At 56.5% G+C, this 22367-nt stretch overlaps 1 protein-coding gene and 1 long non-coding RNA gene across 5 annotated transcripts in view; one reads left to right on the top strand and one right to left on the bottom strand.

The window, feature by feature from the left end:
- The window catches only part of LINGO1 (leucine rich repeat and Ig domain containing 1), a 195861-nt gene that overhangs the window by 169728 nt on the left and 3766 nt on the right, over nucleotides 1-22367 (top strand). Inside the window, exon 1 of one of the 4 annotated variants that reach the window (XM_086711269.1) lies at nucleotides 7956-8314. The exons of the other annotated variants lie outside the window; for them this stretch is intronic. Within the exon in view, the coding sequence (XP_086567395.1) occupies nucleotides 8309-8314 (6 nt within the window). The 5' untranslated portion in view covers nucleotides 7956-8308. Of the gene's footprint in view, nucleotides 1-7955; nucleotides 8315-22367 lie in introns of those variants that run through there. 4 annotated transcript variants of the gene reach the window in all.
- LOC147580337 (uncharacterized) lies at nucleotides 904-5879 on the bottom strand. Its single transcript, XR_015251921.1, has 2 exons — nucleotides 5785-5879; nucleotides 904-1185 (listed from the first exon to the last, which is right to left on the bottom strand). It is a non-coding gene; the product is annotated as an uncharacterized LOC147580337 (long non-coding RNA).

Here is a 22367-nt window from a genome sequence, read left to right on the forward strand (position 1 = left end):
ATCAATCAAGACTCCCAGCACCTCAGTCTGTACCTACGAATCTCTCCCATGCTACAGAAGAATAGACCGAGGCCACAGAGGTGATGTGGCCTCCCCCAAGTTGATGGCAGAGTGAGGAACCGAGCCCTGGCCTCCCACTGGACTTGAAAACCCAAGAATGTCTCCCCAGAGACCCTCCACTGTAAGAAGGAATAATAGTGAATAGACCCATGGGACTGTTAAGGGGATTAAATGTGTTGCTTAGAACCACCGTGTCCACTCAAGTTGAGTGCCTCGGAGTGTGGGGTTCGGGATAGGCATGTCTCTACCTCTTCCCTTCTTCTCTCTCCAGAGGGAGCACTCCCCCGGAGTTGGTATTGAACATATGCATGTTTTTAGACTTTGCCTATATATGTAGTGTCCACACACAGTTTATAGGGTTTGGGGCTTGTTTTTAAACCCTGTATGAACAGTACCATCTTGTACATATCTTTGGGTTTTTTTTCTCGGCATTGTGTTTGCGAGATCCCCACGCTGGCGCGTGTAGCTCCAGCTTGTCCGTCTCGGTGCTGTGTAGTATTCCAGTGTGGGGTTACATGGCATTTTGTTCATGTTTTCTCCTAGTGGTGGGCATTTAGGGTGCTTCTAGTTTCTCACTAGTACATTCTGCACATTTGTGAAAATCCCTGTACTTGTCTTGTGAATGTTTCTCCAGGGTATATACCATACAGTGGGCATCTTTTCAACTTCTCTTGATAACCACTAAGTTGCGTGCCGCTTCTCAACTTGACCGGCAGGACGCACTTTGCCTGAATTATCTCAATGCCCCCAGCCACGTTGGGAGAAAGAAATTTTTTGCCCATCTCACGCATGGAGTATGTATTAGTTATCTATTGCCTCATAACAAATCACCCCAAAACTTAATGGCTTTAAACAACAAATCTGTATTATTTTACAGTTTCTGTGGGTCAGGGATCCAGGTGAGGCTTAGCTGGGGGCCTCTGGCTCAAGGGCTCTCACAAGACTGCATTCCAGCTGTTAGAGTGTCAGTCATCTCAGGACTCGACTTGGGCAGGGTCTGCTTCCAAGCTTGCTCATGTGGGTATTGGCGGTTCTCAGGGCATCATGGGGTGCTGGCTAGAGACACCAGTTCCCTTCCATGTGGGCTTCTCAACAGGGCAGCTAATAATACTTGGCACCTGGGATCTGTCATCACGAACAAGCAAGTGATGGAGAGAGGGTACCCAAGACGAAAGCCAGTCTTTTTGTAACCTAATCTCAGAAGTGATATGCCATCCCTATTCTCTTCATTAGAAGTAACTCAGTTAGTCCAGGAGCACCTGGGTGCTCAGTCGGTTAAGCATCCGACTTCTGCTCAGTTCATGATCTCACAGTTCGTGAGTTCGAGCCCCACGTCGGGCTCTGTGCTGACATCTCAGAGCCTGGAGCCTGCTTCGGATTCTGTGTCTCCCTCTCTCTCTGCCCCTCTCCCACTCGCACACTCTCTGTCTCTCAAAAATAAACATTAAAAAAAAATTTTTTTAAAAGAAGTAACTCAATTAGTCCAGCCCACACTCAAGGGGAGGGGATTGCATAAGGTGGGGGAAATGCCAGAAGGTAGGGACCATTGGGAGTCATCTTAGGGGCTGCCTATCACAGGGCGACTGAGGCTCAGAGAGGTACAGTGACTTTCCCAGGGTCACACAGCAGTTAGAGCCAGAACTGGAACTCAAGGCTCTAAGGCTAGACACCCGAGCCACCACCGCTGCCTTTGGCTTAAGTTAATAACAGGTTCCGACTTAATAAACAAGTCTGCTGCACAACAGAACTCAAGACAGGCACTTAATGAATGGATTTGCTAATAGTGCTGCCTGTTTGCACACATTAGCTCAAGTGCCCCCCTGACATGATCCGTGGGGACAGCCGAGCCCAGGCTCTCAGGAGAGGCTGCTCTGCCAAGCCCAAGGAGCCAGGGGTGGTCCCTTTTTATAAACTGCTTTTTGTGTTTTTTGTTTGTTGGTTTTGTTTTTGCTCTCAATTTCATCATTTGGGTGTCTTCGTGGTTTGGGTTTTTTTGTTTTAGTTTTCTAGTGGAGTGCACATTTCCCTGGGTTTTAAGGAGAGCGAACTGCAAGGTCAGGAACACCAGGTATTCCCCTGGAGGGACTTCGGGTCAGCAGGGCTGATGAGCCCCTTCACGGCCCCAGACGAATTTCCTGCTTCTCAGCTATTATGGGTGCAGCAAGCGGGCACCCAGCCCAGCAGGGCCCCGTGGCCAGGCTGAGTGAGGGCCGGTCCCCAGACCTTAGCTCCTTACAGGGCTTCTGCCTTGGGTCTCCCGGGAGCCTTTTGGTTTCCCCCAGTTCTCAGGGCGATTCCAAGCAGTGGGGGCTAGTGTCTATATTGCTGCTAGATAAGTGAATGTCACGGGTGCTAGAACATTTCCAGTGGAGGCATGGGTGACCAAGGCCCCGAGATGAGGGGAAGTGAGAATTGAGGACTCGTGTGCCCCTGCTCCCATGCCCTGGCCTCCTTCTGCAGGAGAACCATTGGTCCTTCCTGATTAGTGGATTTTAGTGGAGTTTAATTTGCACACATCAGCCCCTCTGGAATCAGGGCTCTGGGCTCTCTGCAGAAATTGGAGGAGACACAAGATCAATCCCTGCCTTCAGGGTGTTCCTGATTCTCAGAGGACGAACTTGGTTGAGGCCTCTCCTAGTGAGAATGCTGAAAGGAACCTTAGGGTGGACCCCTGTCTTTACAGAGGAGGGGCTGCAGGGTCAAGGAGCAGACAGCAGCCATGACAGTGTAATAACCATTTATCAAGCACCTACTGCGTGCCTACATTTATCAAGCACCTACTGTGTGCCAGGCCCAGCATCAAGTACTGGATATATATGAGATCCTCACACCATCCCCCATGAGATGAGTTCTCCTGATATTCCATCTTCCAAAGGAGGAAACTGAGACCCAGAGAGGTACTCAAGGATACAGAGCAGGAGACTGAGGTGCTCAGAGTAGGCTTCTGGAAGGAAGGGGCCACACAGAGCCCTGAATGGAAAGGGAAGAGGGGAAAGGTTGGAGGAAATGAGTTGGGAGCCTGAGAAAGCTGTCAGTGGTAAGACGTGCCTGAGTTGGGGGCTGCCACGGAAGAGGGTACCCTAAGGAAGTGATGGAGGGCTTTCTACACCTCTGCCCTTGGAGTCTTGGCCTCAGCCTTGGCCACAGTGGGTATCCCTCCATGTCGATTAGCACATGTCCACATCCAATGGAGCCAGCCACTGTGCAGAGTCCGTTCCAGCTGGGCCCCAGTGCCCTTCCCTGTAGTCAGCTACCCCATGCAGGACCCAGAAGACAGGAGCTGGGATGCACTGGGACGAGCGTCCTTTTACTTGGAGGTTCCTGGGCCTGACCCTCTATAACATGCCTAAGTGCGACCCTGGCATCCCTGAGTCCCTTCTGGCTTGGGGAGGGGCTTAAGAGGGGGCAAGGAGGTCATAACCCTGGCCACAGCTCCAGGCCCACCTCCTAGGGGGACTTTCCTGCCAGCCCCCCCACAGGCCCCCCGTCTCCCACCCGCTTCCGCAGCTGCACCAGCGCAGGGCTCTGACCTATGGATTTTCTGCCACTTCCTGATCCACTTCACTCCAGCCTGAGTCTTTAGGACTTCATTATACCTGCGGCCTCAGCAACCCCAGCATAGAGGGCTGCCATTGCCAGAGGGGAGTATGGGGCTCCCGCTATGGCTCCCGGACGGCCACAGTGCCCCCAGCTCCTGGGATTCAGCTTTCTAGGAACTCAGAGTCCTTCAAGGAGCTCCCTCTCAAGGCCACATCCCACTCACCCCACTGTCTAGGTGGGGCCACAGAGCCCTGAGCCCAGAGACATCACCACCCCACCCCTGCCAACCCCTCATTACCCAGCTGGGAAAGCTTTCACCCAGAAAGGGGCAGTGGCCCCTCAAGGTCACACAGCAAGTTATTAAGAGTGCTTAGCATCAAATCTGTGGCATTAAGTGGGACATGGGGTCCAGCGGCTCCACAGGGACCTCCTGCTGGATCCTGGCTCTATCCTGCTCCCAACCCTGCTCCATGCCCTGTGCTGCCTGCCCAGCCCCCACCCGCCTCCCTGGCTCCTGGTCTCCGTTTTTCTTGCTAATTAGAGGTCTCAGCAATGACTCCACTGTCCCAGCCATTTTAGAGCTGTCATTAATTTCAAGTGGCTTCAGAAATAATCATCATCGTAAAACCCCGCGAGCTGCTGGGATACAAGCAGGCAGCACCAGCACAGGGCAGGCATACAGGCAGGCCTGTGTGTGCCACCCGTTCCTTCCTGGGCCCTGGGGAACTGGCCCTTCCTCCTGCATCCTCAGCCTCCCAGAGTGGGGGAGAGCAGAGCTTGCGCTGTGACATCAGACACATGCTGAGCTTCGAGGCCCAGCTCTACCTCTTACGAAGTGAACTGGGGCAAGATACCAGCCCTCCCAGAGCCTCGGTTTTTCATCTGTACAATAGGGATGGCAGTACCGATCTTGAAGTGAGAAGTGTATAAAGTATAGCTCAGAGCCTGGCTTACAATAGGAGCTGAGTAAATGTTAGAGGGTGCTGTCCCCTCCTCCAGAGTCCCCTGGCAAACCCATTCTAGTTTCTCTGCTTTGCTCTTAGCACTCAGGCTACTGCAGGCTGGCTGCTTCTCCCAGCCAGCAGCTCCTGCTTTATTGGGACCTGCTGAGTTTTCACCCTGAAGCCGGGATCTGCTCTGTGCCCACGCAGTAGTTGTGAGACAGGTAGTTTCAGGCCTGCTCTTGGGAGCTCCGATTGTGAGGACAGAGAGGAAGGACACTAGGGCCTTGCTTCTAAGGCCATTTCAGTTTGGGGAGGGGAGACAGAACAGAAGAGAATGGTCTTAGTCTGGTCTTGAAGCACAGGTGGAATCCAGGCAGAGGGCTCACCAGGCAGGTGAACCAGCAAGGACTAGGGCCTGAAAGTGTGGGTGAACATTCTTCAGCTGTAGCTCCAGGGTATAATCCCCTGGTTGTGTCAGTGAAGCCTGGGACCAGACCACTGCAGTGTGTCACGTTCTCCATGGCCCTGAGATCCCTGAGAGGGATCTCAGTAGGAGCTACTCCGACAGCTCATGCAGAGACCTCTGACGGGGTGAGGACCCAGTGACAGACCTCCTCACCCTTTTATGGGGTCTTTGAGTGACAAGGCCAGGGGCCAGCACCCTCACCAGGCCCATGCTGGACCCTCAAAAAGGCCTTTTCTCCAAGTTCTTCCCCTAAATCCTCCCCCACCCCGTTGTTTCCATTGATGAAATAAAACGAGTGCTGCCAGGGGTCACTTCTCTTGGAGAGACCGGAAGGGGGAATGGCCTGGATACTGTGTATTATGGAGAACTAAGGCTGTGGGGCAGTTCCTTCCAGACGCAGCTCTCTGGTCACTCCTGCTGCCTCAAGGCTCAAAGGGATACTTGTGGGCCCCAGAAGACCCCGTCCCCGGACGCTGACTTCCTTAGCCAGTATCTGGGGTTTGGGGGTGGGGGCAGTGGGCTCTCCCCCATTCCTCCTCCGAGATCACTGAGGCGGGGAGCAGGTGAGTCGGGGGCGGAGATGCCGTGGCCGCGCTGGGCCTGCGTCAGTCGCCGCACCAGGAATAGCCCCCGCCCCCGCCCCCGCCCCCCAGCGGGTCTGCGCGCCCGCCGGGCGCCTGGCGGAGCCTTTACGCAGGAGCTAGAGAGCGTCTATTCCTGTCGGGCTGGTGGGAGGAGGCGGCGCGGGAGGGCGGGAGCTCACGGGTAACTCACCAGCAGCCGGGGTGGGGGAGCCAAGGAGCCTGGGAAGGGGGTCCAGGCAGCTGAGAGTTGAGGGGCAGGGAGCCGCCTGCGCTGGGCTCTTGAAGGGACAGGACACCTGTGCCGCCTCCCCTCTTCCCCGCCCACCTGTAAGTCCTTCTGCCAAGCCTGCCCCCTACTGGTTTACTTAGTTCTGGAAGGCGACTCGAATTCCCATTCTAGGCTTTACTAGCTGTGTGACCGCGGGCAGGTCCTGTAATCTCTCTGAGCCTGGGGTTCCTTCTCTCTGTCACCAGGGAACAACAGCGCCTCCTTGGAGGGTTGTTGGAGGATGAATGTGGAGTGCGCGCCACAGCATCCGCACCTGCTAGGAGGGGCTCCAGCTAGGCCTAGGATGAGGATGGACATGGTACGGAAGACAGGGGATGGTTTTTCAGGCAGGACTGTCCAGACAGTGGTGTGGCAGTGGGACTGAGAAGTACCCAGAATCTGTTTAGCTGCGACAGAAGGTTTGTGCAACTCTTTGGGCTGTGTGTGTGAGGCTGAACAGTGGAGATACAAGATGGTGTTGGGAGTAAGGGGAGACTCCTAGCCCCTCCGTGCCAGCCAGTACCTGTTGAATGTCGGGCAGGCTCTGCTGGGGGCGGGGGCACTGGGAGCAGGATCCTGTGGTTTCTCTGAGAGACTGAGAGGCCTTGGGTCAGCCTCTGCCTCCCCAGACTCAACTTCCTTCTTGACGTGCCAGAACCCCTACCCCTGTGGGGTACACAGCGTCAGGGGCACTAATGCGCTAATGGGCTGTGAAGAAACAGTGAAGAAGGGTCGAATGTGCCTGGTGGTGTCAGCATGGATGCTTATTCTAATCAAACTAGCTTAATGCGAAAGGACAAATGGCTTTCAAGGAGGTGGAAGGGACGTGGAAGCTGGCGAGTTCCTAAGGGTGGTAGTTAATTCTGCAGACTGCTAAGACACCACCTCCAGTTGATTCTCTTTGCATATGCTGATCAAGAAGGATCTGGATCTCTGAGGAGAGGTCCCATTCTCTGGGCCCATCTAAGTCTGTGGCCCCAGCCCAGAATCCCCTGGATCTTTGGGATCGGAGAGACAGCGGGCCCAGACTGAGGCTCTGCGCTGCCCTCTGCTGGTCTCTGGATGCAGTGCGGGTGGCCAGAGCCGGCCATAGCAGCCTGCTGCCCTCTGCTGGACAAGAAGCCAGGTTGGGCGGGGACCCGGGCTGCAAAGGGCGGGGCAAGACCCCTCTAGGGGCAAAGCAGCGGAGCTGGCGCGCCTTCCTCGCGTTCCAGCGGAGCTTCCCTCTCTACCTGCCTGGCCCCCAGGCCGCCAGGATGTGGACCCTATAGAGATCCGCGAACATTTGGAGAAGAGGGGCAGGACAGAGGCTCCGGGCCTGACCCTTCCCACGCCGTCCTCCAAACAACCCTGGCTGGGTGGGGAGCCTTGCCCGTTCACGTGCTTGTGTCCGTCCACACGGCAGTGTGCAGTGACCCTAGTTAACACGTGTGAACACACTCACGTGCTCACATGCACACGTATGTGGCCACACAAGAGGGTGCGTGCACATACTCAGGGAGGACCGTAGCCCGGACTCCCGTGGGTCGGGCTGGCCCGGGACTCGGAGGGGCGCGGCCGGTGCGGGGCTCGTGCTCCGGGGCGCGGGCTGAGGCGCGAGCCTGGCGCGCCCCTCGCCTGCGTCCCCACTGCCAGTTTCGTTGCCCCATCCGTGCAGGGCAGTGGTTGGGGCGCTCCTCGCTCTCCGCCCCCTCTGCTGAAAGAACACTGGCCCCCCACCCCACCTCCCCCCTCCTTGGTTTTGCGGCCGCGCCTTCTCCTCCCCCGCCCGGCTCCCGCCGCTCGCTTGCTCCCTCCCTCCCTCGGTCCCTCCTCCCTCCCCGGCTCGCTCCTCGCTCCTCACGCTCCCTCCCCGCGCCGCGGCAGAGCGCGGAGCCCGGGCGGGAGCCGGTGCGGGAGCCGGAGCGGGCGGCCGGCGACAGCGCAGGCGGCAGCGGCGGCGGGTCCCGGCCCCGGCCCCGGAGCGCGCGGAGTCCCCACCCGCGCGGCTCCGGCCCCTCTCCCGGCGCGGGGCTCCGAGCAGCATGCGCGGCCGCTGCCTGCCGGCCTCAGCCCTGGCCCCGGCCCCGCTGCGGAGCGCGCCCGGCCTCGACCCCGGCCCCAGCGGCAGAGGCGGCGGCGGCGGCTCCAGGCCGGCCCGGGGCGCAGAACCAGGCTCTCCGAATCCGCGTCGCGCGTCCTGAGCGCGCCCGCCCCTCCGCCCGCCGGGGCCGCGGCCTCCCGCCTCCCCACTCCCTCGCCCTTGCCCCGGCCCCGGCTCCGGCTCGGCTCCCGCCCGCTTGGGGCAGACAGACGGACAGACAGCCCCGGGAGGGCGCGTGGACGGCCGGGCGGAGGTGTCGGACGAGGAGGAGGAGACGGAGGAGGGGGCTGGGCAGGGGCTGAAGCCCGGCGGGGGAGACATGCGATTGGTGACCGAGCCGAGCGGACGGACGGTGCGCCCGAGATGCAGGTGAGCCCGGCAGCCGCAGCCCAGCCCCGAGCGGGCAGCCCCGCGGCACGCTCCCGTGCGGGCCGCCGTTGGCCCGGTTGCGCCCTCCTGGGGCCGCGGGGCACCCCAGCGCCACCCAGATTCCTCTTTGGGGTCACAGATCTGACCCTCCTCAAGCCTCAGAAATGGAGACTCTTCCTTTCCCTTTTCTCCCACCCCAACAAATTCCTTGTTGCCTAGCTGGGATCCCAGAGCTGTGGAGGGGCCCTGCCAGGTTCCTAGTCCGGCTTGTCCAGCGTCCCCCTTCCCCTTCTGAGCGCCATTCATCCTGGAGGGTAAGCCCCTTGCTCAGCGGGGTGGCTGCCCCTCTCCTTAGATCCCAGGTACCCCACCCCCTCCCCCCCCCCCCCCCCCCCGCCGCTGGTACCCCTAGCCAGCGCTGGGCACTGGCTAGCTGGGGGATGCAGGCGAGGGACCAGTTTTCTCCACGGGCTCCAGCCTGGGCACCAGCTCCGTCCCCTGATCAGGAGCAACCTCCTTCCAGCTCGTGCCCAAGGAGGGGGGGGGGGGGAGGTGAAATGGGGGGTAGGAAGAGTGCAGGAGAGGGAGTTGGGATTGTGGAGGACCCAGGAACCCTTTAGGGGCCTCCCTTTGTCTGTCTTCAGCCCCGGTTTCTCACCTCCTCCTGCCCCACTTTTCATTCTGAGGCAGCCGGTGGGAGGTGGGAACCAGCTGAGAAAAGGGAGGTGAGGAGGGAGTGTCCTGTTCTGCCTCCCCACTCTCTGTGAGGTGGCCAAGGCACCCACAGAAGATGTGTCCCTCCAGGTGGCTTCCACTTTGAGGAGGGGTGGGGCCAGGCCCAGTGGACAGTCCCCTTCCTGTTCCTGCCTGGGATCCCAGCCCAGAGCCATCGGTCCCTGGTTGTGCTGGAGGCATCCCCCTTTGTTCTCCTGGTCCTGAATCTGGTGGGGGAGAAGGGGCGGGTGGGAGTGCTGTGGGAGTGCAGGACGCCCTGAGGTGGGGGGCAGTGCCATCTGGGCCAGCCCCTTCCCTGCCAGCCCAGACCACCATCCGGCCCTCCCCTGCGTGGCCTGGGCGGCCAGAGGGTGCTCAGCCCAGCCTGGCCCGTGGCTCTGGGCTCAGCCCTGCTGGCCATTATGGCAACAGCTCCGGCATCGGTGCCTCCCATGCCCAGGGAGCAATGAGCTGGGGCACCCAGGCGGCAAAGCGCCTGGGGCTTCCCCACATCCAGGGAGGAATGCCGGTGAGGGAAGAGAGGGTCAGCGGTTTCCAGACCCTTTGTCCTTATGTGGGACCTGGTCTGCCAGGACAGCTTGCCTGCTTTCTCCCCACTGCCTGAGGCAGGAGAGAGGGAATGAGGTTCCAGAAGGGAGAGACCAGGAACTCCCCGGAACCCAGATAGGGACTCCGGGCAGCACCCCTATGCCCCTATTGGAGGGGGGCTTAGCAAAGGTGAGGGTAGCCCCCCCTATGATGCGCTCTTTGTCTCTGTCTCCTCCCCTACCCCCTGCCAGTGAAGTATGAGATGGGCCTTGGTCAAGGCTGCAGTGCCTCCAGGGCCTTGAGTTAGAGTAGGTCTTCAATCCCTGGGGCCAGATTTGGGGGGATGGGTGTGTGCTCAAAGCCCAGGAATCTTGGCTTGTGGGCTGAGGGCCCCTGTGTTGACCAGGGAGAGACTGCTCTGCCCCTGGCAGTAGTCCTCTTTGATCCTAGTAGTCAGATGCTCTATCCCCCGCCTCTGAGCACCCATTTTTTCCCTTTACTAGATATTGGTTCCTAAAACTCAGCATTCCAGAGGGACACCAACAAAACCCAAATCCCAAATGACCCGAAACCTCCTGTGGCGGGGCGGGGGGGGGGGGGGTCATTGTTCTCATAAAGCCAGATGGGATCCCTGGTACCGGTGATGGCTCATCTGGTGCTCCTCTCCGGGTGCCACCAAAGCAAATGGCTGGAGGATCACGACTGGGGCTGAGGGTACGTTCCTGTGGAGAAGTGAAGCAGCGCAGTGATTTACACCGGGTCCCGTGGAGGCGTGAGGCAGTGTGTCATATAGTCCTGTGGGGCCAGTGAAAGGCCAGGGAGGGGAGGCAGTAGATGATGGTGACTTCAGTCAGAGCCTCGCCTTGCTAGCCAGGGTCTCCTGGTCTAGCTGTCCTCTGTGCGGCACTCTATGGAAAGATGGCACCTCCCGGCCACTGGGTTCCACCCCACCCCCCCGCCTTCCCAGTGGTTACCCATTGATGGCTCTCTGTTCCCTGCCCACCAGTTCCTCTATACACCCCCCTATGACCTGTCTTGCTGTCTTGGTCAGGCATCCCCACCCAGAGGCCCTCCTCTCTTCTTCTCCTGGCCCCTCCTCGAGGGAGCCTCCTTGTACCTCAGCATCTCTAAGTTACTGATCCCCCTCCTCCAGGCACCCACAGTGAAGAACCACATTGGTTTGCACCTAATACTATACCAGCCAAATTAATTCATGTGCTTATTTTACACATCCTGGCTGAGCTGTTTAGCTCTGGACTAGGCCCTCTTATGGCTCCCTTGGATTGCCTTGAACACCCTGGGCCATCTTGTCCCCATGCCCTGGGCTCCCCTGATTGCCCCTGGGATAGGGAAAACACTGGGAGGCACCGGGGAGCAGCTATTGACTGGTGGCAAGGACTGCCTGGAGGGGACACAGTGTCCTCAGCCTGTATGGATGGACAGAGCTAGGTGACATCAAGGGTGCCCCAGGTGGGGTACTTAGCACACACAGGCACTCAGAGAAGGATGGGATTTGTTTGTGGGGGCTGAGGTAGTCAGGGGTCCACCAGAAAGAGAGAGACTGAGTAGGTCCTGAGGTGGTAGCAGACTTTACAGAGACACAGAAAACAGATGATTCCAGAACTGGGGACGGTTCTTTGTAGAAAGTGTGGTAAGGCAGGTTCATTTCCAAAAGCATTTGAGGCATTCTTGATACTGACCTCTGTTTATGCATTGGATGGATGGATGGATGGATGGATGGATGGATGGATGGATGGATGAACGTCCTTGGGTGCTGTGGGCCCAGTAGAGCTCTGCTGCCCAACAATCTCATCTTCATGTTTGCTCGGTTCCTTTGATGTTACTTTATAGTGAACTTGTTGAGTGTGGACCCTGGGGCCAGATCCCTGGGTTCAGATCTCAGCTCCACCTCTGCCTAGTTACTTAATCTCACTGGGCTTCAGTCTCCTTAGCCACAAAGTGAGGATAGCAAGGGTATTTACCTTTAGGACCGGCAGGAGGATTAAGTATGCTAACATGCCAAGTGGTTAGAACAATGCCTAGTATACAGTAAACTCTCCAGAAATGCTCACTACTCATAGTTTAGATCAGTGATTTGTTCACAATCTTTTCCCTGTAACTGGTGCAAAGATTTGATTTTATAGCTGAGAAAACCGAGAGCCAGAGAGGTGGCATGACTTTCCCAAAGCCCCCAGCCCACAAAGCTGTCTAGAATGCCTTCCTTCTGACCCCTGGGGCTCAGGGCTCGCTGGTCTGGGCATGGCCTGGTGACTAGTTAATGTGCGTAGCGTTAGTGATAATGATAATAGAACAAACATGGCAGCCCTACTCCCCAACCTGAACAGCAGCACTTTAATAATGATGTACATCTTCCATGTGCTTCTCCTCACTTTATTCCTGGCCTCTTTCTCTGAGGCAGCCACTATCCTAACGGTCTGTTTAGCATTGCCTTGCCTTTTTAAAAATCATGCATTTTAATAGATAGACATTGTTCTGTTTGTATTACTTTTGAACTTTGTAAAAAGAACCTGAAACTGTTTGCAGCCCTCTAGAATTTGCTTTTTTTCTTCAACATCGTATTTGTAAAGCTTCCTCTATATTGTTGCGGATAATGGTAATGTAGTTCATTTATTTCCACTGATGCATAATGTTATGTGGTTTGAACATAACACAGTGTATTTATCATTCTTTTATTGATGGGCCTGTGGGTTGTTTCCCTTTTTGTTCTTACAAACAATACTGCCGTGAACCTTCTTGTCCTGTCTCCTGAGGCAGCGTGCAGAGTGTCTTGGGGCACACAGCTAGGAGCAGAATTGCTGGGCCATAGGGCATGTTCATATTCAGCTTTACTAGAAAATGTGCCAAAGTGTTTTCCAAGTTGGTTGTACCATTTATGCTTCCCCCCCCCAGCAGGAGAGGAGCGTCGCCACTGCTCCCCACCCCTGCCAGTACTCAGTATGGTCAGCCCTCTCGGTTTTTACCAATTGATTGAGTGTAAAATGGTGTTACATTGTGGCCTTGGTTTGCATTTCTGGAATTCAAGGTTTCTGGTGTATGAAATGGGGGTTGAGAGGGCAGCAGCCAGCCTGTAACAGATGCTTAGGAAGCGATTGTCCCTTTTGTACGTCAGCATCTCCAGTTGTGGGGTGCTGTCTGTACAAGCCCTGAGCTCAGGGAGGGGCAGGAGCAGTCAGGAGCACTCCCCAGGGAAGTGGCGATGAAGGAGGAGGGAGCAAGGAGAGATTAAGTTCTGCACAGTTAAGCCAAAGGAACCCCCTTGGTTCTGTGTTCACCCCCAGGATGGGCACGGGGTGATCCTAGCTTTGGAGAGGGGGAGAGCCCGTGCTTCATTATTTTAATAATGCACAGTCCATTTTAATAATGGCATTGGTGAGTGCTTAATAAGAGATTGGTGACCTGGGGAATGAATACTGGATGGAACAAACGTATATTTGTTCTTCTTCATTCTCACCTCCTCGGGGAGTCCTCCCTGATTGCTCTTGCCCATTGCATGAATGAAGGGTGGCTGAGCAAGGTCGTTCCTGGATGTTAGCAAGGTCCCCCCAGGAGGCCCTCTGCGTACCCACAGAGGCTGAGAAGCTTGGTGCTGGCAAGGTAATTTGAGGCTGCTCCCTCTGCCAGCCTGGTGCACCAACGATTGATTCCAGGCCGCTTTCCCCGCCCAGACCTGGGCCCCTGGAGCTGGTTAGAAACGAGCAATGGGGCTGGCGGAATAATTATGCCTATTTCATGTGACACCCAAATTGATTGCCGCCAGGGTGACATTACCAGGCCATTGTTCCTTGTCTCCAACCTCTTATTACATGTTATTAGGGTGTGTGGTGTGTGTGTGTTTTTCTATTTTTTCCCATTTCAGGGAATTAATCTCTCTCTGCCACCTCCTCTGCTTCCCCCTCCAGAGAACCTGCTCATGTCTCTGAGAGGGAGTGGGGCCCTGGCCAGCATGCTTCCTCTGCCCGGCCCAGCACAGGGCTGGAGATGCAGTTGGGAGGGACTGGCCATCTCATGTCCCTTTACTTAGGTGCGAGATGGGGGTATCTCAGAGCTAAGAGGGGCTGCTGAGGTGTGGATCCTAGCTGGCAGAGGGGTTTTCCTGCAGTGTCCCTGATCCATAATGCTCTGCTTGCATACCTGTGATGGCAGGCTACTCACTCACTACTCCCAAGGCAGATCTTCTATCCTGAGCCATCTGGTCTTCCGTTCGATACCTCACACGGAGCTGAATGGGCCTCCCCTAGGACTCTGCCCGTGGGTTTTGACTCCACCCTCTTGGCTTGCACTGGACTCTTTGCACCCTCTGCCTTCCCCTTAGAGATTTGCAGAGATGCCTCTCCCCACGGGTGGGCTTCTCACGAACAGGCAGCTGTGTGATGGCAGCAGTCGTGCCTGAGCAGAACATGGAACCTGTGTGTGTCTGACCGGAGGGGCGCCCCACCCCTTGATTCTGACTTCCTTCCGTGTACCAGGTTGGGGAAATGGGTTTTGGCAAGGGGTTGGACAAGACTCACTTGAGCAGAGAGGGCTTTGAGTAGTCAGTGGTGATAGAATGGCAAGCGGTTTTATTTATAAAACTGTCCATGTTGTAAAAAAAAAATTCACTGGGCCTCAGTTTGGATGTATTGGGGGTTGTTTTTATTTATTAATTTTTTTTTTAATTTTTTTTTTCAACGTTTATTTATTTTTGGGACAGAGAGAGACAGAGCATGAACGGGGGAGGGGCAGAGAGAGAGGGAGACACAGAATCAGAAACAGGCTCCAGGCTCTGAGCCATCAGCCCAGAGCCCGACGCGGGGCTCGAACTCACGGACCGCGAGATCGTGACCTGGCTGAAGTCGGACGCTTAACTGACTGCGCCACCCAGGCGCCCCTTGGGGGTTGTTTTTAAATCTTTCCCCCTTCTTGAGGCAGAAATAACTCAAACCTTCGCTCATCCCTGATCTAGCCCCATTGTGGTATCCTGTCTGGCATTACGTTGGGGAGAGATGCTGCAGTCAGGAGGCTGGGATTCTGCGTAGGCCTTAGCCCTGAGATGCTGTGGGACCTAGGACAAATCCCTCAAGTTCTTGGGCCAAATTCCCCTCACCTGTGTGGTGGTCTCTGGGGTTACCATGCCTGTAGAGGCAGACAAGTTCAGTAACCTCGGGCAGGTGAACTAGTGGCTTGGAGGCTCAGTTTCCTCATCAGTGAAGTGGGGTTAATGGTTCCTCCCTCACAGGGTATGTGGTGAGGGTTGGCGGGGTCATTCCGCAAAGCACTCAGTATATGGGTTCGATATAAATGTCTCTTTCCTTCCCTCTCTTTTAATTCTCTGCCTCCAGCCTTGAGAGGGCGGTGTGAAGTCTGCCGTCCCCTTTTCTGAATAAGGAGTTTGGAGCCCTGAGATATAAAGCCATTTGCCCACAATCATACCGCTCAGTAGGCCCTTGAACCTGAATCTGGGAAAGGCAGTATGCAAGCCTGGTCAGGACAGCCTTGGGTCCAACTGCCTCAGTCCTAATCCCAGCTCTGCCATCTGTTGCTGCGTAATTTGTGGCAAACGGCATCACCTCTCTGTGTCTCAGTTTTCTGATCTGTAAAATGGGGATAATAATGTCAGCCTAATAAGATTGCTGTGAAAATTGAACCAAGTTCACGTTTGAGTTCATATTATGCTAGCTGTTTGACCTTGAGTAAGTTATAGAACCTGTTTTTGCTTCTGGTTTTCCCATCTGCAAAATGGGGATAATAACATGGCCTACTTCAACAAGTTGTGGTGGCAGAAATGAATTATTTTTTTAGTTTATTTGAGAGAGAGAGAGAATATGAGAGAGGGAGGGAGAGAGAGAATCCCAAGCAGGCTTCACACTGCCAGCACAGAGCCCGACACGGGGCTTGATCTCACGAACTGCAAGATCGTGACCTGAGATGAAACCAAGAGTTAGATGCTCGACCAGCTGAGCCATCCAGGCACCCTAAGAAATGAATTTTTATGCGGCAAGGGCTTAGAATAATGCCTGGCACACAAGAGGCCCTCATTATCATTATATTTATTAGGTCTCTGGCCTTCCAATGCCATACTGTTGCTCTCAGCAAGCTGCTCCCTGCCCTGGGCGGGCCTCTGAGGCTGTGAGCTCCTCCTCATTCAAGCTCAAGGCTGATGGCCCTCCCAGGTAGGGACTGGCTGGTTTCCAGGCTTCCAAAGCCTGAGATGGGCCAATCTGAGTTGTTCCCAAGGTAGAGGAGCCCTGAGGACTGGGGCAACCAGTATGCATGAGGGGATCTGCCAGGCACCTCCCAAGATGGCCTGGGTGGGGGATGGAGCCAGAGGCTTTCTGGGGCACCTCCTTGCCCCTTTGAGCCTATGTTGGTATCTTAGACTCAGAGAGGAGGTGTGAAGGGAGATGTAGGGGTACGGGACCTGGGTTTTCCTTGAGCGCCATCAGGTCACCACATGGGTGCTTGTCTGCCCCTCCTCGATCCTGGGACAGCTCCAATCCAAGTAGGGGTGCTGTCCGCTCAGGTGACCTCAGTACAGACAACTAAGAAGCTTCCTAGAACCAGTGGCTTCCTCCCACTTCCCCCAGGACAGCTCCTAGCTTCCGGGCTGGACTCTCACCTCAGAAGAAGTCTGTGAAGAGACAGGCAGCGCCCAGAGTGGTCCAGGGTCACCCAAGGTCATATGGCAGGGCAGGTGCACAGTGGGCCCTGATTGGAGCCCAGGCCTGGGACCCGTGAGCCCCATGCCCTTTGCTTACCCAGAGGAGGGCTCTTCTAGGCCTTGCCCCATCCCTGCTCCTCCCCACCAAGCTGGCCACTCCTGGCGGTCAGAGCCTATACATAGAAACCTTTAAACACTAAGATGCTTTGACAATTAAAATTCATAATTTATCCTAAAAACGGCCTGGAGCTGTGGGCTGGCCGGAAGGCTAGCAGCTCCTGAGATCAGCTGTGCTCCGGGGGGGTGGGCTGTGGGGTGGGCAGAGGCATCCCTCCCTCACATGCAGGGGGCAGGTGCTTGCCCAGGGCCACACACAGAGGCAGCTGGCCTAGCCAACGGGCAGGCAGTCACCCCGTGCCCAGTCAGCACCCTCCAGCTCGGCTGCGGCTGAGAGGCCGGGTGAGCACCTTTGGGAGAGGCTTGAGTTTCCAAATGCGCCTAAGAGATGGGGCTGGCGGCACTGGGCAAGGGAGGATGTGGAGTGGTGGGAGGAGGGACAGCAGGCACACACACCCACACAGGCCACCCCCCTACACACACACACACACACACACACACACACACACACACACACACACGCCCCAGGAGCCCAGCAACTCTGCCAAAACCAAGAGCAAGAGGAAAATAAAGAATTATACACGACAAAGGACATGACCTCAATTTTCTTCCAGGTTGATTTTTCTCTCCCTGTGGGGGGCAGCTGCAGGAGGAGGAGAAGGGAGAGGGAGAGGACAGGCCAAGGCAGGCAGACCAGCCCAGGAGGAGACAGACAGAGGCTGCCATGCTGCCCGCCCGCTGACCGCACAGACAGGATTTCTCCTGCCGGAGGCCAGCCTGGGCACCGGAACCTTCCTCTCTTAGGGTTCCCTGTCCACTCAAACTCCCTGTGCCAGGGGGCAGCCCTTGCCCAATTAGGCTGGCCAGGGACTGGGTTTCCCCCATTAGCTGCTCACACCTTAAACTATTATCAGCCATTCACACCTCAGCAGGGATTAGCCCTAGAAAGCTAGAATGGAGTGGCTTTAGAAGGAGCCGGGGAGGAACCATCTGGATTTGGGGTAGGAGAGAAGCAATTAGGAGTCCCTGGGTGCTTTCCACCCCTGCACACCTTTGCTAGCATATTCCTTCCCTCGAAAGTGCCTTCCCCCTGCTCCCTTCTTGGCCCGTGGAAATGTATTTGTGTTCAGCCTGAGCTCTCATGACACCTCCTCCTCCAGGAAAGCCCTAGGAGGGGCTGTTCTCAGGAGTTGTTTGACTGGCTCTCTCTGCCCCTTTGAGGATGGGTGAGGTTCTGTCAGCCCTGGCCCTGCCCTGGGGGTTCTCAATCTGGGGGACACAGAGGAGGCTGCAGAAGCTCCAACAGGGAGGAAGGGAGAGAGCGAACACAGCAGTGGCGGGCGCTCCTCGGACACCGGACACGGCAGAGATCAGAGGGGTTCCCAGGAGGGTGACCCCTTCTTGAGCTGGATTCTGAAAGCTGAATGCGAGAGCTCTGGGCACGTGGTGGACAGCCAGCCATTGCTAGGGGAGAAAGACCCCGACCTAGGGTGACTGTCGAGGGCTTTGTAGCCAAGCCTCATGCCACCCCCACCTCCACCCCTCCACATAACCACAGCTGCCTCTGAGCCGATACTACACTTCCCACTAACACACTTCATCCTTTCATGAAATGGATCCAGTGGCTCCATGTCCTGGAGCTGAAGGCAAAGAAGGGACCCCAAGCAGGCAGGGACTTGGGGACAGGGCAGGCCACGAGGAATCTGCCTCTGTTCTTTGGTCACCCTGCATGAGTGCCTTCACTTTTCTGAGTAATCCAACCCACCTCATGGGGTGGTGGTCAGGACAGGAGATGTAACGGGCCCAGGGCTTGGGACACGCAGCGTGTGCACAGGAGCTCAGGAAATGGGAGTCGAACCTGTGGGGCGAGCTCTCGCTCCGTGTTCTCCTGACCCGGGCCAACCTTCCCTGCCCACTGTCCCAGGTGCCCGTCTTTCTCCTCCGTGTTCTGTGACTCTGTCTTCTCCTCCCTGTCTTTCCTGCATGGCCCTCTGTGTGTCTTTTCTTCTCTATTGCTGTCACCTTTCCTCTCCTGCTCTTCCACGCATTTCTTGGTGGCAGAGCTGGATAGGGCTGTAGGCAGACGTTCTGATGCCCTCAGCCCCCTCAGGTCCGCCAAGTCCCTCGTCCCTCCTCACTCCCTCCTGCTGCAGACCCAGTCGTAGTAGGATGTCAGGACAGGAGGTGAGGGGGCATATGCCCACCTTATTTGCACGTGGGGCAACAGCCCACCGCGATTGCTCAGGTCACAAAGCCAGGCTGACACCCAGAGGCCCCGAGCCCCCAGCAATGGCAGCGGGCACCTCCATGCCAGGGACCTTGTGCCTGTGTGTTCTGGGGAGCCCTGCGCTCCCTGAAGAGTGCTGAGTGGAAGCACCATGAAATATTGATACCATAAACCTAAAATGACAAAACCTTCCATTCTGTGCTGCAGCCCACCCCAAATTAGGTGAGATTCTAGCAAGGACAATGGCAGCAGGCACAGGAGAAGAAACTCAGTGTGTTCGCGGGGCGCCTGGGTGGCGCAGTCGGTTGGCGTCCGACTTCAGCCAGGTCACGATCTCGCGGTCCGGGAGTTCGAGCCCCGCGTCGGGCTCTGGGCTGATGGCTCGGAGCCTGGGGACTGTTTCCGATTCTGTGTCTCCCTCTCTCTCTGCCCCTCCCCCGTTCATGCTCTGTCTCTCTCTGTCCCAAAAATAGATGAACGTTGAAAAAAAAAAAATTAAAAAAAAAAAAAAAAAGAAACTCAAGTGTGTTCAACGTGCACAGTTGAAGAACAGGTTGGGTCTGGGGGGCAGGGCGCCTACCTGAGCTCTCTAAGGGCGGCCCCCCCCCCCCCACCCTGGGGCCTTCCCCAGCACCTGCCCTGACAGACCTGCCACTCCCTGCTCTGCCTGTGTGTCCAGAATTCCCGCTTCACACCAGGCAGCTCTCAGGCAGGCAAGCTGACCAGGGGGAACAGAGCTCTGCTGCCCCCTAACTTTGTGCCTAGGCCTGAGGGCGAATGAATTCCCTTCAGGAAGGCTGAGTTCTTATCTGTCAAATGGCTACAAAATAATCTCTTTTGAATGCTGCCTTAGGAGATGGAATGACCCTCACCCTCTCCCCAAGTCTACTCACGGGTGATCTGATGCCCCTTCTGTCCCCACCAGTCCCCTTTCCCATCCTGAGCCCCACTGGGGAGCCTTTCAGATAGATCCTTCCGGGCCCGGTGGAACTGCAGTTTGGGGCCTGAGCCCCCACTCCTCCTCTAACCAGGTTTGAGAATGTTGACTTTCTAGCTGGTGAAAGTCATTTTCTGTTGTGGGCTCCCTCAGGGAGCCTGGAATCCAGCCCCTCACTGTACCGGGAGGAAATAGACCAGAGAGGGCAGGCCTTGCCCAAGGTCACACAGCAGAGTAGGAGTGGCCGAAGAACCACTTGGGGCCAGAGTGGGGAGCAACTTAGCCAGGCATATATGCCCCAGGATAGGAGTGAGAGTGTGATGGTGGAGGCAGCCCTCTGCAGAGCAGGTCTGACAGCTCAGCTTCTCTCACCACTCTGGGATCGGGAGGGCTCAGGCTGCTGTGGGGTCTGAACATTGTGCCCCGGGCACAGCTCTCCCTTTGCCTGCCCACCTGCCTGCTTTCGGTGTTTATTCCCTTTGTATTTATTGGTCCAATTTTTAAACTCTCGCCCTTGTGGGAAGCCCTTCAGGGGGCAAGGATCCAAAATAAAATGCTGATTAAAATGCATAAAACACGTCTCTGCAATTGCAGGAGTAACCAGCGGGATTCGCCCTGCCAGGAAGGCAGGAGCACACTGCCCACTCAGCAGTTCTGGTGACCCCCTCAGACACAGCCCTGTCAGCACCCCTCAATGACAGGGGCCCCCTGGGGGTGCCAGGCCAGGAGACTAGGCCCCGTGTGCTGTGTTCCTGCCGTGCCAGCTCGGGCAGGCTTCTTAACCTCTCCAGGCCTCAGTTTCCCCACCTTTCAGGACAGCCACATGTAAAAGGTGAGGGATGAGGCAATTAGGAGGATGTACCCTTCTGAAGCTATCTTGGTCCCGGGGAGCATGGCCTGTCGTCTGCGGGTCTAACTGCCAGGCCGGAGTGTGGCAGCCACGCCAAGCAATGCTTTTCCATCGACGTATGTGAACTCTCCACTCTGTCATTGCTCGGCGGGCCTGCTCACTCACAGGGCCTCAACCCCTGCACAGACTCTTGCATACATTCTTTCAGAGGACACCCCTGGGTGCTGCTCTGTGAGACAGAAGCACCCGTGACTGTTTGACCCAGGATTAAGCATACATCACGGGCGCGGCGCCAGGCGCTGAGGATCTGAGCGTATCTGCCTCTTTGTTCAGGTTCCCAGGAAGCTCTCACCTTTAGTCGTTATGCATGACTTCGTGGGATTCTTTCCTCACTGGCTGGCTTTATCTTTTTATCTTGTTGCATAATGTTTTCTGTCAGTTGTCTCAAGTTATTTTTAGAACAAGGTGTGCTCTACAGCAGTCATGTAACGTCACTACTAATAAGTGTAAGGTGCTTCAGTGTCATGGGAAAGAGTTGATTTCTGACTGCGTAGGTTCCGGATGGCTCCGTGGAGGAGGCGACATTTGGCAAGGGAGGTCACAAAGGCTGCTAGGGCAGGAGGCTGGGAGAGTCCTCCAAAAGCAGATGGTTTAGAGCCAGGACAAGGTGGGGACACCTGGGTGGTTTCACGGAGCAGACTGGTGGCAGAGGAGTACGTGGGTAGGTTGAGGCAGGGTGGTGGTGGCTTTGAATGCTTTATTCTCGTGTATGTGAGGGACTTATCAGCATCTCAGGTGCCCTGTGCCATTTCTGTCCCCCCTGTCAGTCCTCAGCCCCCTCTCCAGCAGCCCCCACTTCGCCCACCAGCCCAGCCCTGCGCTGGGTGCTAAAAGTCCTATTTACCTCTCCGGGTCCCCAGCCTCATACCCGCGCCGGCCCCAGCTGCCAGCACAATTACTTATTGATCGCCTGTCAGGATGTTTGCTTTTCTGGTGGGTGACTGGAGCATGTGTGACTGTGGAAAATGGCCTGGTGGGGGTGGGGTGGGGGAGGCTGAACCACAGGAGTCTGGAGAGAGGATGAGAGGGGCTGAGGGGAGGTGGGGGGTGGGCAAAGCCGTTGGGGATGACAAAACCTTGCAGATTCCATAACATGTCAGTAACACCCAGAGCCCTCTCCGGTTAATCAGTCACTTAGTCGATCAACAACCAGGGAGCACTGTCAGTCCTGGGAGACTGCAGGAGCACCGGAAGTTGTGTGGCATGTCTCGCAGACTAGAGCTCTGGTCCCAGATCCACCCCCTTCTACAGGCTGGGTTTCCTTGGGCAGCCACAGGCTCTTTGAGCCCCCCTTGCCTGAAGAGTTGAAGTCTGGGTGACAAGACCTGTGGCCTTGAAAGCAGAGGCTCTGTACAGGTGTGTGTTGGGGTGAGGGTGTGCTGGGAGAGATGGGAGAAGGGCCTGATCAGGGGCAGAGATGTGGGGCCCTCCCAGCCTGGGCGTCCCCTTCCTGTGGTGAGCCCCCCTTGGCACCATGTGTGTGGGGTGTGTGAACAGGGCAGAGGCCCAAGGGTGGCATGTGAGCAGTTGGGCTATTGTTTGGCCCCCAGAGACCACCTGGCCCAACCCCTGGGGTTTCAAGAAGTCCAGACTAGCCCTCCTAGCTCCCTGCTGACCTTGCTGTTCCATGGGGTGGAACAGAGGAGGGAAGGAGGAGGTGGCAGAGGCAATCTGGGCACAGGTGGGAGCAAGTAGCCTCTCAACACAGCTGGGGGAGAGCCACGGGGGTGGAGGGGGCGGGGAGGCTCACTCTCCCACACCCCTTGCTTACTCCACCCGCGGCCTGTACTCAAGCTGGGCCCCCTCCTGGCGCCACTACCCCTGTCACGGCCACCCAAGCCCGTCGTGTTCCTCAGGGCCCAGCTGTAACGAGCCTTGCGTCCTCAGTGCCACAGTGTGGACGGGCGCCTCCAGCTGCCACTGCCGTCCTGGGCTATGGGA

Source organism: Puma concolor, chromosome B3 (assembly GCF_028749965.1).
Source record: "Puma concolor isolate L17-30 chromosome B3, mPumCon1.1.hap2, whole genome shotgun sequence".
In the NCBI taxonomy this organism is placed as follows: Eukaryota; Metazoa; Chordata; class Mammalia; order Carnivora; family Felidae; genus Puma; species Puma concolor.